We start from the raw sequence: 14,978 nt of genomic DNA, 5'->3' as shown, positions 1-14,978 counted from the left end.
ATCTTGTTCAACAGAAAATATATATATTGAGAGGCATATTTATAGAAATAGAGTAAGGTGATTTATTGGAGTTTTTTACCTCCATAGTGTATGCCTGTAAGAGAGAGTGTTAAGAGGTTGCCTGGAAAACACTCTAAAAATTACTGACTGTTCCCTTGGCTTTATCTTCACCTCTGAATTTAACATATTTAGGCTTGAGTAGATTAAGAGACAATACTTTGTCAATGTTTCTCCTCTTAGAGAAAGAAAATTGATCTCTTTGTCTCCTTGAATATTCCTAATCTCCCTTTTTGTTACAGTGGTTAGATTAAACTGCTTCAGTGCACAGAAGATCTCTCAGCAGGTTGATTAAATGACTTGTGTTCTGGGCTAGCATATCTTTAAGTTTGAAAATTAATCTCAGGTTTCTGTCTGATATGGCATTATATGTTGTCTGGTCAGATCAAAGTATTGCATTGTATGCTGGGATCTACAGTTTGGAGAGTAAGCATTATGCACCACAATTTTAGGGGTGGAGGCCATACAGAGCCCAAAAAACGTTTTGGCTGGTAAATGCTCTTAGCTTCATAATTGGCAGATGGATCCTATGTAGCTTGTTTTAGAGTAACTGTAGGAAAAAATATAGCTGTAACCTTTTTTTTTAATGTGAAGTAGTTCTCAAGAATGTTGTGTTACTTCATTTAGGATTTAGTATTGCTTTAATTCATGTGTTACTTGTGGACTTCAGAAAGACAGGTAGGATGTATGTATGCATCCTGAGAAGATGAATTACTTTACTGGAGCTAGCAGAGGTCTGAAGTATGTCTTCACTGATCATCATTATGCTTCAAAGATCAAAAGCCATGGGCTTATTGTTCCATGAGTAGCCTGCAAAGGGCCTGAGTTCTTTCAAATACTTGTTTGTGCTGATAGTGCCTGCGAGGTACACAGAGTGGAGAGCCATACACTGCAGACAGCCATAGTGGGTAATTCTGGCACGTTATGGTGTGGTATGTAGAGATGCTAAGTAACTTATGTGGATGAAGATCAGCCCTGTATACCTCAGAACTTCAAATTTGCCTCTCTGATATGGTCTATGAGTGAACCAGTCACTCAGCTGTCCCAGGCAGAATATTATTTTCCCATCAAATCTTGCCTCTGTTCATCCATAGTTCATTCTGCTTTTTCATGGCATTGGAAGCTTCATCTCATTTCACCTGGGTGGTGAAGTGATGCCAGGAGTCTGTACCCATTGCGTTTTGGGATTACTGCTCTACCCTTGGCTGAAGCTGGGGTTTTCAGTCCCCACTTCTTTTGTGCTAGTATTATCTTTAAAGCTTGTGAAGACTTCCATATCCTGTAACTAATTAAATAGAAAAAATACGAAAGGAAAGATCTAGTTCACTTGACTGACTTTGCCTTAGGTGGCATTCATAGTGTGCAAAACAACCTGCATTTATTTTTTTCTGAGCCTCTGGTGACATGAACACAGTAGTCTGTACCCGAGTTTCCTGCATCAATTAATGTATTGTCCAGAGGCACTATATTTACAGTCCCAAATGTCTAAAAAATAATATTCAGTACTCTGTTGTGTGCACAGAGTAGGATAGTGATTTTCTGTTACACATTCCAAATTGATTTTTTTTTTACCTCTAGATTTGACTAATAAGCTTTGCATATATTAGAATTTTTGATGTTGCAAAGTATTGCATTGTATTTACAAATATCCATCGCTGTTGTCAAAACTGATGTTGCGGATTTGCTAAACTAAAGCTGCAGTGACTTGCTGTCAGTGAGAGAAGGTCACTGAGCCATATGGCGATGGGCAGTCCACTGGGGTATGTGTGTGTCACTGCTGACTCAGTTATAAGGAACATAGATTTTTGGATAAACTGTGAACTGATAGAAATGTATTTGAGGATAAAATTTGGAGAATAACTCCAGTATTCCAAATCCTGTAACTTCTTGTGTGTTGTCTATAAGCAGACAGAAGAGGTAGTCTGCTACTTCATATGGATTGTTTAATAAATTAAATTTATGGTTTATTGTTGTCTTCCTCATGAGGTAACTGGATCCTATCTAATTTCAATATAATTTCTTTTACTAGGTTCATTTTGGACTTAAAATGCTTAAATTATTCTTTTTCAAAAAGCACAGGTTTACTTGAGTAAAAATCAAGGTTAAATTAATTGTCTTTATTACTAGAATCCTGGGATCACTTTTGCAGTGTAAAGCTTGCTTATGAGTCTGTTGTGTATGCTCCAAATTAGTAGCCTATTTAACGATCAGCAAAGCTTTGCCTCAACCTTCAGAGAACTGTTCCTTAAAGTGTTCTGTGGATCACAGCATCTCAGTTAGTTTAAAACTGTGTGCTGTTAACACATTCATGATACTCAGCCCCTTTTCTAAAGGATTGGCGCTTCTGCAACTTCTGTATTAAAAGAAGAATATGGGATATTTACTAAATCTGAATGTTTAGTTTCAGAAATAATGCTGTGCTTCAGAAATGCCCTAACAAAATCTCACCCTCATCCAGGCCAAGCCCACCACAGCCCAGAAAGCTAGAATATACCAAGGCCTTTTATGCCTTGTTGCTTAATTAAAAAAGTCTAAGTGTTATTGCTTCATCAGAGACAAATCACTGTCCACTGAGAAGTGGGAAATACATGCACACAGCAGGGCTGTGTAGCACCCGGTGGGTTCTGAATGGTCGGTTGGAGCCACCGAGGTGGGATACGGTTATTTGCCCTCTTCAGGGTACCCGAGTCACAGGCTAAACTACATCACTTCTTAGAATGGAAAGTAAATCCCCAGCCATACCAAAGAGAGAAATTTTGGCCATGGTATTGGACAAAAACTAGTATTTCTGGAAAAGTATAGTGGAATTTGTAATGGCAATTCACAGCGGGCCAGGCCTTTTTTAGGAACAGAAATAGCAGCACAGCAAACAGAACATCCATGTGTCTGTGTCAGAAGGGAGAAGAGAGAAATGAGCCTTGTCAGGATGAGAACTTGCGGTTTCAAGGCATTCCCCACCTGGTAATTGGGCTGCTGAGCTACCCAAGTGTCCTGGTGAGCAGCTGGCCGGGTCTGGGCAGTGAAAGCCGAGCAGAGAGCTGTTTGTCATGTCAGGCCATCGGGACGCTTCTCATCTGTGGCAAATTCTGTTGCTGGTCCCTGCAGCACATCCTTGCCCCGTGCCTCGTTAACTGAGCAACTTGTTCGATTGGGGCCTTCGCTGGTAACCCTCTTTTTTAACCTCTTCTGCAACACAATGGTGCAGTTGTAACTCCAGTTAAGATTAAAAGAATGCTTTCATTTGGACACCTTCCTTTTTTTCTTTTAACCCTGACCTTCCAGAAAGCATTCCTTTCTGCAGAGATTCTTTATGCTTAGAATTAAGCCAATAAATGTGTTTTTATTTTTAGAAGTATAGCAACAAAAATGTATGTTTCAAAGAACTGCAAAAATAATCATGAATAGCACTGATGGTGTTCTGGAACCATGAAGAATAAGGTGTTTGGGAACCAATGTCAAACCATGCCTGACCAACGTGATTGCCTGGATTTATCATCAAGGGTAGAGCAGTGCATGTGGTTTACCTCTGCTTTAGGGAGGCTTTTAACAATGACTCCCACAACGTTCTGGTATCCAGGTTAGGGTGTGCCCTGGTTTTGGCAGGAATAGAGTTAACTTTCTTCCCAGTAGTTGGTGTGGTGTAGTGCCGTGTTTGGGATTTAGGAAGAGAATATTGTTGCTAACATGCGATGCTTTTAGTTGTTGCCAAGCAGTCAAGGACGTTTCAGCTTCTCATACTGCCCTGCCAATGGGAAGTGGGGGGAAGGGGCTGCACCCAAGAAGCTGGAAGGGGACACAGTCAAGACAGTTGCCCCAAACTGACCAAAGGGATATTCAGAACTATATGATGTCAGGTTCTCTTTATAGCTGGAGGTTGGGCTGGGAGACTGGCTAGCTCTCAGGGTTTTGCAGAGCATGAGAAATTGTGTTCATCACTTGTTTTGTATATCTTATCTTTCTTATTATTGTTGTATGTCCTATTAGGTTTTTCTTTATCTCAACCCATAAGTTTGGGGCTTTTTTTTTCCCCACCTTTTCTGTTTTCAATTCTCCTCCCTGATCCCCCTGGGAGGTGGAGTGAGCAAATGGCTCTGGTTGTTAATGGCTCTGCTGACTGGGTTAAACTGTAACGGGGTGATACGATCTGGATGGGTGGACAACTATGTACCTTTAAGACTAGTTTGAAGCTGGGGCTTAGAAGGCTGTAGTTAATGGGTCTTCAGGGGTTGATCCAAGACTCATCCTGTGTTACATCTGTATGAGTGATGCAGAGGATATAACAGTGCTTGCTCATTAAGCTTGCAGAAGATACCAAACTGGGGAGACAGTGTGCTCAAGGACAGGGCTATAATCCTGAGGGTCCTCAAAAACCTGAAGGAAAAGGCCAACAGCATCCTTACAAAATTCATTAGACAAGTGCAGTGTCCTGCACCTGGGAAAGAGATGCTGCAGCTACAGAACAGGCTGGGGACTGACTGGCCAGTAAGCAGTTCTGCTGAAAAGGGCCTGGGGGTGCCAGCAGACAGACAGCTGTGGGCCCTGCCAGCAAGTAAGGCCAAGAGCATCCTGAGATGTATCAACAGTTGTTCAGCCAGTGGATTGAGGGGAGTCATTATCCTACTCTAGTCAGTGCTTGTTAGACCACAGCTGCAGTATTGCATTGCATCCAGTCTTGCCCTCAGCCCACACCCCCTGTCCAGGAAAGACCTGCAAAACCTGAAGGAAGCTCAGCAGAAACCACCAAGGTGGTTTGGGGTTGGGGTGGTGGTGGTGAAGGACTTACCCTGTGAGACAAGGCTGAAGGAGCTGGGCTGACTCAGCCTGGAGAAGAAACAACATATAGGTATCCCGATAGCAGACAGTATCTGGAGGGGCCTGGTAGGAGAACAGGAGACAGCAAATGTGAAGGAAGAGAAGTTTTCACACTGGCTTTGAGGAAAAGCTTTTTCACCACAAGGACAGCCAAGCCATTGAGAATGTTTCTCAGAAAGGTGGTCATGTCACCATCCTGGGTTTCAAGATCTGACTGGCGGAAGCTGGGAGCAGCCCTGTATGATCCCATCGCTGACCCTCCTTTCAACTTGAGGTGGGACTAGAGACCTTCCAAGCTGCTTTCCAAGGTGAATCATTCTGTGATCCTTTTGATCAGGTGGTCACCCATGGTCTCTTCTTCAAATAGGTGCAGGCACAAACTGACGATAAAAGGAGACAAAAAAAGTCCTTATTTCTTAAAAACAGCCCCAAAGTGTGTGTGTGTGTATGTGTATATATATATATATGTTAAAAAAAACCTTAGGAGGCACTTTCAGTTTTTAGACTGATTGAAGAAAATGAAACTTGAGATAGTCATGCAAGTTGTGCTAGAGAAATTTGACATTTTTAGTAGAAGTTCAGAGTTATAGGACACAGAGAAGCTGGATTTGCTCTAGAAATAAGTTACAAATCCTTGAATCTGGTCATCCAACATGTATTATATGCACAGGGTCACAGTCACCAGCTCTCAAGTGTGTGTTCTAATGTCTGTCAATTTTTATCCCTCTCTGTTCTTTTGGGGTAATCTTCTCATAAAGTATCTAGTGCTGTTTTGTTTTGGACATATTTCTTTGCAATTCCATTGGAATTCATATTTTGCATATTAGCAGAGAAACCAAGTAGTGGCTTGTAGGTTTCATTCTGTAGGCTTTTTAGGAAGACCTAGTCACTAGACTTTGATAAGAAAATTCAAGAAAATACTAGGTTAACCAACAGTCTAATTTTTCTGGGTTTTTTACTCTTCTCCCTTCCTAGCTTCCGGATACCACCCCCATACCTCTAGCAAATCCTTCTTTGCAGAATAGGCTTTGCTTTGGTTTTAGAAAACAGGCAAGTGTCATCGTTGTTCTGCTGTAACTTGAGGTGACAGTGCTGAAAATTTGTCTAATGATGGAATTTGAGGAACACCTTGCTGATAAAACATTGCATCCACACCCTTCTGTTGGTCTGGTGCTTAATTAGACAAGTCACAACTACTTCCCTACTTACCTCTCAGTCTCAAAACGATGTCTGTTGCCAAACTATTTATTTATTTGAGTATTAAATGGTAATTGCATGCAACTTTTACCTCACCTTTACTGGTGTCTTATTAATGAGACCTTTATAGAGGAAAAAAGAACGTGAATACATATATATATTTATTCCTTCTGAACTAATTCTGTATATGAAAACATCCTCACTAATGCAAATAAAAGTTTAAGGTAAGCTAAAAAGATTTTTGTGTAGATGTTTCTTTATTACAAAAACTTTCTGGTTTTAAATTTTCTGTAATTCCAAAAATTCAGTTAGGCACATCTCATACACGTTTTCCTAGGAATGGGAAATTCTGAAAACCCACTCTGTCATTATCTTAAGTTAATAGATATTAATTGGAAGGGAGAAGTGGTATGAAAGTGTTGTTAGTGGAAGGAAAACAGTGGTCTTGCACTTCATATAATATTGCTGGAGTGTAAATCAGTATCTCGCTTTTGTGCATTGTGACCTTAAAAAAGCATCATATGCTGAATTTCAGAATTAACCACATTGTACTTCTTAGAGGTTGGCTACTCATCACTGGCCTTCATTTATTCAATGCAACTTAAGCTGATAAGGGAAAATGCGTTTTCATGTATAACTTTTTTGGAAGTCTTGAATGCTCTAACTTGCTGGCCTGTTCCCTTGTGACCTGTTTTGCTTGCACAGGTTATGTACCACAGTCCTCTTCTACCTTTGCTCGTGTGCTCAAGGACTCAGAGTTTGTCACAGCTGTTGTGTTTCACAGTGTGTTGCCTGTAACTGATTGTTCATTCATTAATACATCGGGGTTTCTTTCACAGTCGCGGAGGCGAGATGTCACAACATCTTGTGTGTAAAGCTGTCTTGGAAAGATGATTGAAACCTTCAGTGTGCCGTGATACTGGCCAAGTGGCGCTGAGGAAAACAGTGGTTAGCCAAGTTTATTTTGAAAGCGTGATGCAGTACTGTGTGCTTCAAAGCAGATAGGTCTGTGCGGTGTTACAGCTGCTTTTCTTACACCCTAGCAGAGCACAGGCATACAAGAGTGAAGACCTGAAAAGGAAATGGATATTTTTTCCTTTTTTCTTTAATTTTCTGTTCAGGCATGACCTAAGTAAACATTTTGAAATAAAAATACCTAAATCCCCAAGCAGCTATTATTTACCTCTGTTGCAATTCCATTTTTCCTCAGTAGCCGTGGTTTCAGACTTCCCTTCTCACAGGCATCATTTTATGAGGACACATGTTAGGGTTTTGATCGTGTTTCGGGGAAAAAAAAAGATGTACTCTTTGATGGGAGAGGTGCATGACTAAGTATTAGGACAAAGACCATTTTCTAGCACTAACTGTGTTTTTTACTATTATTTGGGCTGTCGTTGTCTCTTAACTTTAGCAGGTAGTGCCTGTTCCTGGGGGGCTGTGGTAATGCTTTGGCCCTGGAGTTCTTCTCGCATTAACTCCCAAACACTGTTTCCTACTGATGCGCATCTGTTGCCTTGTGTAGCCATCCACTGGCCATGGCTTTGGTGTGAAGCCATCATACTGAGTCTATTACCCATTGAGTATATACCTCTGATTTGATTGGGAGTTAATTGTGTGACGGATGCACGTAAGTAGGGATCACAAAAAGTGTTTTGAATGTGTATACATAGGAGAGTGCTGAGTGAACATATTCAGCTGTACATTCCTGCTTGGGCCCTGCTGTCACTAGCAGAAGGTAAAAGAATCAAAGGTGTTCTGTATTAAATTTCAGTATGTTTTGATGACAAAAAGAAAAAATGCCTCATTGCATCTTTCAGCCACTTTTCAGTATCTGTTTCCAAAGAATGGTGAGAAAAATAGTAGGTTGTGAAATGCAGTTTGAGTTTTTCTTTGCAGTGGTGGTTCATAATGAACACTGTTGCATTCCTAGGACCTTTCCCAAAGGTCTGTCGGAGCTGCCTGAGTGTACTGTATGCAGAATTACTTTCCCATTTGTTTCTCAAAAAAGCTTCCCTTGGTACTTTCTTGCTTAAGAGTCTCGCTGAAGTGGCTTGCTTGGCCTCTCTGAGTGGGATCTATCACAAACTGTATCCGTCAAAACCACTCTTGTATTTCTCCTCGAGTGCTGATGCTCAGCCAGTCCCACACAGAGCTGATGGAGTTTGCTAATCCAGAAAAACCCAAAACAAAACGAGTTCACTCTCTTGGTAGGCTGGCCTACTGCCTGGTTACCAGGTTGGACCTTCTCACCTCAGAGCCAAAACATGGGACTGGCTGGGCTGGGCTGAAGGAGGCAGAAGGGAGAGTTGGTGCCTGCTGGGGGAGGATGGCAAAATTGTAGCAGCTCTTCAGAGTGGCTTAACCTTGAACCTTGCTGTAGTGCTGTGTGTCCTCAGTGCCTCTGTGCCAGCTTGGGTAAATAATCATCCATAAGGTACAGCAACCGTTTCACTTGCTAGTATGCTTTTCATCTGTCACGTGGTCTGTGGATAATGCTTCTTTTAGGTTAATGCTACAAAGTTTTATGCAGATAGCCTTATAGTCTCTGCCACTGGCCTTCTGAGCCATGCCTTCAGATGGTACATAATTGGGTTTGGTCTTGAATGGTGTGTATTTTCATTTCGATTATCACAGAGCAGTTGATCAGCTGACTACTCTGTTCATCAACAAGAAGATCTTTGGAGTAGTGCTCTTAAAAAAAGAAAGTATGAATGGACAAATCATTTTCATAGCATGTGTATCTCTATTACATGTTGCTACACATGTTACTATACTTTCAAAAGAGCTTGGTTGTTCACAGACTGGCAGCAATATCACAGCCCTAATTTTAGTACTAGCTTTTAGTACATACTCAGTTCAGAAACTCTTGTGTAGAGAGTATTGAGGTTTGGAATTGACACTGCTCACAACTGTTGTTGCATATAAAAAGCTGTTTAAAAAAACCTCAACAACACCCCAAAAAAAGAGAAAACTGCCAGCTTGTTTGTATCTTGACTTAACACTTTTTAGATAATTTTGAAAGAATTTGAGTGTTGGTGAAATGTTCTCCTGGCACCTCTCAATGGGGAAGAAAGGATGTTTTACACCCATTATGGTATTGAGTTCAGCTCATCCTTAAGTGATACATTGAATCTCAATATACCTATAGTAAAAATTACCAGGATATAGAGCTAATCTTTGAAGAATACGGGAGATGTATTGATTTAGCTGTAGAATTGTGTAAAAGCCTATGTAAAATAACTTCATTTGGGTCTTAACATTCATAAAGGCTGTAACTGTAAAAGGAAAAAACAACTCAACTTTCCGACTGTAGATAAAAACTGGTCTGATGATGTTTTCTAAGTGAGTATCTTCTCTTTCTCGACAACTGTTGGGTGTAATGAGAGGGAGAGAGAGAGAAAATGGAACAATTAATGCACCATATGTACAAAACAAGAAAAGCTGTCTGTAGGTGTTACACTGAACAGGAATTTGGTTTAGTCCCATCTCCCTTTTTAATGTAGACAGTGTTTACTTGTTTGTATTGCATTCTGAAAGGCTCGCACCCAGTAATGTGTACTTACTCGTTGTTGTTGTTGTTGTCGTCTTTTAAGCTTAAAAAAAAACCCCCAGAAACATGTGTATAGATATAAGGTCTCTGTATCTTTTGGAAACCCTTCCTTCCTTGCAGAAAACATGTTTCTGCACAGTTTAACCCTACATATGTGTATGGGGCGGTTTGCGTTCCAACCGTTAACGAGCAGCAAAATTACGGTTCAAGTTAATGATTTGGGGTTGTTTTCCTTCCGAGAAGAAATAAGCAGCTTCCCTCTCAAGTCTTGCCTGGACGGCAGCTGCAGATGAGAAGGAGCCCCCATGTTTCATGCGTTCTATTAACTTGGCACGTAGGGCGCCCGCTCGCGCGCGTGCCCCAGTGTTACGCGCGGGGTGAACAGGCCCTAATTAAAACCAGGCGCCATCTGCCAGCGCGCGGCGGCAGGGTGGCACTCCACAGCCACCCGGGTTCCGCGACTGAAACGGAATGTTTATGAGCTGGGAGAGGAAAATACGCTGCTTGGCTGGCAGGGGCTGCGTTAGGGGCTGGCTGGCTCCATCTAACGGTACGGAGTGCTGCTGGCTGTTCATCTCTCCCCTTCTTCCTCTCCCCTCCTCAGCCTCCTCCTGCACAATGTTTATTTTTCAACACTATTTAGAGGTTTCTTGTGACTGTGTTTCAGGCAGTTGCATGTCTCATGTTTCACTCTTCATACAAGATCAATGAAATCAATGATCGGCTGTTGAAATGTTACGCCGTTTGTGGTGCAGCAGCCTTTTTCCCCCCCATTCCTGCCACACTTGAGGTTTTATTTTCTGTAGTAAAATTGATACCAATGTGATGTAGTGGTAGGGAAGTAGGACATTATCAAGATAGCTGAGCAGGATCAGTTTACTGCCCTTTCTTCTTCCCTTCCCAGCCACACGTGTAATGAAAGTATCTACTGCTCCGTCTGAAAATTTTATTTTAATATTGAAATTTGCCTTATTTTTTTACTGAGTAGTACACTACAGACTGCGTAAAGTTTTGTTACTGGGTTGAAAAGAAAGGGGAGAGATTGAGATAGCTGCAGCTTTGGGCCTTTCTCTCTGAAAGCAGAAATCATAACCTCTTCCCACTTGCAGAGGTCAGGTCCTGTTACTGCTGCTTAGCGGGGAAAGGGATGAGGAGGTGTTGGACTGAGGGATGAAATACTGCGCTCTCAGGAGAGGAAAGGGGAGGCTTTTTGTAGTGGTTGGTCTATCAGTCTGCCTTTGACTGCTAGATTACAAAGTCTCTCAAAGAGTAATAACATGCAATGTATTTAGTGGTTAGCTCAATGACCTTTAGGGTGTGCAGAATATGAATAGTCACAGTGATTCAAAGTACCTTGGGGGGGTTTTTTGGTTCTTAGGCATTTTGTTACATTCTTAAGCTTTGTAGTACCCATGCCAGGCACTCAACAGTATGTTTACAGCAATAACAAGTAATAAGAACTGGACTGATACGTGAAATATTAATTTCTTTTCTACACTGTCTTCCAGTAAAACCACTTAAAAATAAAAAAAAAAGAATCTGGTCACTGTTTTGATTCGGGCAAGACAAGACCCTGAATAAATGGGTATATGTATAAAACTTGACAAGATGTGTGTGTGTATATACTTATTTTTAAAAATCAGCATGTTTTAAAGAATGTTGATATGTCATAAAACGTGGCACATCTATGGATATATGTCTCCTTCTTGTTTGTGTTTAGAATGTATGCCATCAGAAGGATAAGAGATGCCTTCAGAGAAAACAAGAATATAAAGGATTCTGAAAAAATAGAGGAACTAGTGAATAAAGCCAAAGAAAACCTAGAGGTTATTCATCGGCAGGTATGTTTATTTCTCTCATTTTATCTAAGAGTTGTATGTTCCTCAGTTAACTGTCTTGTGTCACTACAGATGAAAAAAAGAGATCCTTGCTCAGAACACCTCTGGATGAACAGTAGCTTTTCGATGTCTGAGTTTTAGAAAGTGGGAAACATCCGTTTATCTGTGATGGTTGCAGTAGGGGATTTAAGGATTTCTGTTCCGTTAACCCACACAGGCCTTGCTGCCAAAAGTTTATATGCTCTTCCATTACCTCTTCTGCTGTTTCTTCTACTGTCTTTTCACTCTGCTTCTCTGTTATGCCCCAAATTTCCTTTGAATAGTTCCTGTATCTCGTATATTAGATTCCTTTCCTCACACTTTCTTCCTTCCATCATAGGTTTAGGAGAGTGACAGTGGCATTTCAAATAGTTCTGCTTTCTGTGTGTTTTTCCTCACCTAAAGATGCAATGTTAGAACAGGAGTGAAAACAGAAAATCCTAAAGTGAATCAAGCGAACACTGGCTAAATATGTTCAAGCTGGGCAATAGACTTTTCTTTGAAAAAAGTTGAGTTGCTGGCGGTATTTTACTCTGGGTTTGAGTAGCATTTATGGCATCTCTTCCTTCCACTGGGTACCAGATTATTTAGAAGTCAGTTATACTTTGTTGAACTTAAAGTATTTTATTGTTTCTTGTAACTGTCTGTCTACAGTGACCACTGAAAACTTGAAGAAAGGAAGCTTTAACACCTGCGCTCGCTAAGGGCACTTGCAATGCTTATCCTGTCCCTCCTTACAAAATCTGCACTTACTGACACCAGTGAGAGCTCACTAGTACTTTGACTAAATAGCAAATATGTGCACCTCTTCCTCCATGATCTGTTTTAACATGAGTATTTAACAACCAGCAGGCCAACGAGTTGGATTCTTATTTCAGTAGAAGGTGGGCCCTTTGATTTGGCAATTAAGTGTGACTATTTTGGTGCAAGGTAAACTATTTCTTTGGAACTTTTCCCAGGAACAGGTGGTGTTTTGTGCTACCATAGATTTCTTATCTGTTTTTAAAAAACCAAACCCTACTATTTTTGTATTTTAAAAGTGTTTCTCAAAGAAGTAATTCAGATTTGATTGATTCCACACAGTTTTATTTAAATGTTGGGTGTTTTTTCCTCATATCTGTAGGTGGTGATTAGCATTTTCAGCTCTTCTTTTTCAGGTTATGTCTTGGAGAGCCTTAACATTCGGTATTCTCCAGGGAAGTATTAGAGGCTGGAGAAGATAGTGAAGTTGGGTGTTGCAGGAGAAGTGTCAGAAATCACTCTGAAGCTAGTAGTTAATCTGAGTTCTTATCAGTGAATTTAGGTGTGGAAAGTATTTAATAAGTACAGATGGATTGGCAGTCAATACTCTACTACACTCAAAGTTAGCATGGGATACAAAGGTTACTGCTTAAGCTTAATATACACATCTGAAATGTTACATGCATGCAAAAGCGTAACTTACCTGATGCCAGATGTCAGTGGGTTGGTAAGGGATCTCAAGGGGTAACCTTGAGAGGTATCTCTACTCAAGAGGAGACATCAGCAATGCAGCTATAGCTGCTTCATGGGGAGAGCTCAACTGGGCCCTGATGGTTGCAGATACTGGTTGATGTGCCATCAGATTTTCTGCTCTGTAAATGCAGTTTCAGCCTCTTTACTTACCCAGTCTCAAGCCGAACTGTTCTTCTGGGGGTTTGGTACTGAGTTCTCCCTGATAGTTCTTCACACAGTAGGATTAACTTTAGTTAGGTCTACTTGCTCAGTATCTGCCTGGACCAAAGTTCAGGAGGAGTGTGTTCCTCATGGTGGGTGGCAAAAAATAGGAACGCACAGGGTCAAATTCTGTCACTAAGAAAAATCTGCATGAAAGAAATAACAATATGTGGATAAGGGATCTCCCATAATAAAATGCTACAAAAGATTTCTTTGACACTGTGGTTAAGATAAATTCCTGTAAGCATGTCAGAAAATGCTCTGTGATGGTTATAAGAGAGAATCTAAACATTATATATTTGATAAATCAGGATAACATTAGTGAGGCTACCACGGTAACTGTTTTGCTGTGAAATGGATGGCTGAACTGTTAGAAATTTTATTTTTGTTTTAAAATATTTTAACTAAGATCTACTTGATGCAACTCTTAAGTACTTCCTTTTTCTGGAAAGAGTTGGATTTCAAGGTATCAAAGCACTTGAAATAGGTGGGAAGTTTTCTTACTGCTTTATAGACATCTATCTGGGATGCTGATTTATAGTACTTTAATGTTGGGGTACCCTGACTTGATGTGGGTAGGACTTGGCTTTTCTGATTCCATGAGCCTAAAGAACAAACACCGGTTTTAAGTCAGGTGGTGGGTTAGTCTTGCTAAAATCAAAGCTTTCCAGCTTTCCTTTTGACAAAACAGGGTTCTGCTGGCTTATCTGAGCCATACTAGGTCTGGTGCAGATTTTAAAATAAAACTCTGTCCAGATTTCCTTGTTACTGTAGACCCTGTAAAAATGCACAGTTTCTCTAAAACAAACTCTTGATGGATGGACTCTTCCTTCTAGAGTCTTGTGTTGCACCTTTTAGGAAGTTTTTCTTTTAGCCTGAACAGTGTCCTTCAGCATCTGGTAAGTGTTTCAGCTGCATTGGAAAGACTAGGAGGAACAGGCGTGCTCGGTTAATCTGACCGGTATGCTCAACTGCTGTCCCTTCTGAAGGAGTATTTGGGTTTAAGGAAACGATGGTAGCGAACGTTCTGATCACACATAAGCACATACCTGTACCTGTAGGTACACCAGTATCTCTAACAAGCCTGTACCTGAGCAATAGGTAACTGTTTCATATACTGGCCTGTATTTTGCACTGGTAAAAAATGTGCATATAATTCTTCATTCAAGATGATGACATCAATAAAAGGTCAGGCAAGATTTGTTATTTTCTTTTAGTATGGATTCTTTCATTACATCAGCAGAACAATTTTAATCTGCTAGGGTTTGGGTTTTTTTCCATGTTGCTACTTTGTAGTAATCGCAAAGAAACTTTAAATGAAATCTTTCCCAACTTGAGACTGAGAGAAGTCACTGAGAGACACATGTTGCTTTAACACATCATTCATAAATCTTGCTTTAAAATGTTTTATAAGCAGGTGTGTATTTTTGAGCTGGGAAGATGTTCAGAAGCAAAAAGGACAGGTCAGGTTCTAGGTACCTGGAATAGCACCAGTTGAATTTTCAGAATATTCAAAATCTCTCTGTGTATGTTTTAGTTTCGCTAGCATAGAGAGCTGGCATTTAATACAAATAGCTTAAATATACTACAGTTAAACTGTTGTCAAACACTACATTACACGTTAAGTACCTATGTTTGTTATGTGTTTGTTACTTGGAGGGTATCTTTGTTGCTGGGACACACCGCAGTAGTGCAGAATTGCCTCAGTTATTGCTGAATCTGCAGGGTTTTACTTATTTCAAACCTCAGTTTAAGGGGTTTCTCCTACACCTGAAACCAATCTGCCAAAG

The 14,978-nt window shown here is 40.6% G+C and overlaps 1 protein-coding gene across 2 annotated transcripts in view; it reads left to right on the top strand.

Annotated features, from left to right (window-relative positions):
• The window catches only part of LYRM4 (LYR motif containing 4), a 90,130-nt gene that overhangs the window by 7,507 nt on the left and 67,645 nt on the right, over positions 1 to 14,978 (top strand). For both annotated transcript variants that reach the window (XR_014618179.1, XM_084280387.1), the window contains exon 2: positions 11,337 to 11,457. Coding sequence is in view for 1 of the 2 variants with exons in the window: in XM_084280387.1 (XP_084136513.1) it covers positions 11,337 to 11,457 (121 nt within the window). In the remaining variant the exon portion in view is untranslated. The remainder of the gene's footprint in view (positions 1 to 11,336; positions 11,458 to 14,978) is intronic.

Source organism: Gallinula chloropus (genome assembly GCF_964237585.1).
Source record: "Gallinula chloropus genome assembly, chromosome: 2".
Classification (NCBI taxonomy): Eukaryota; Metazoa; Chordata; class Aves; order Gruiformes; family Rallidae; genus Gallinula; species Gallinula chloropus.
This window is presented reverse-complemented; position numbering and strand designations above follow the sequence as displayed.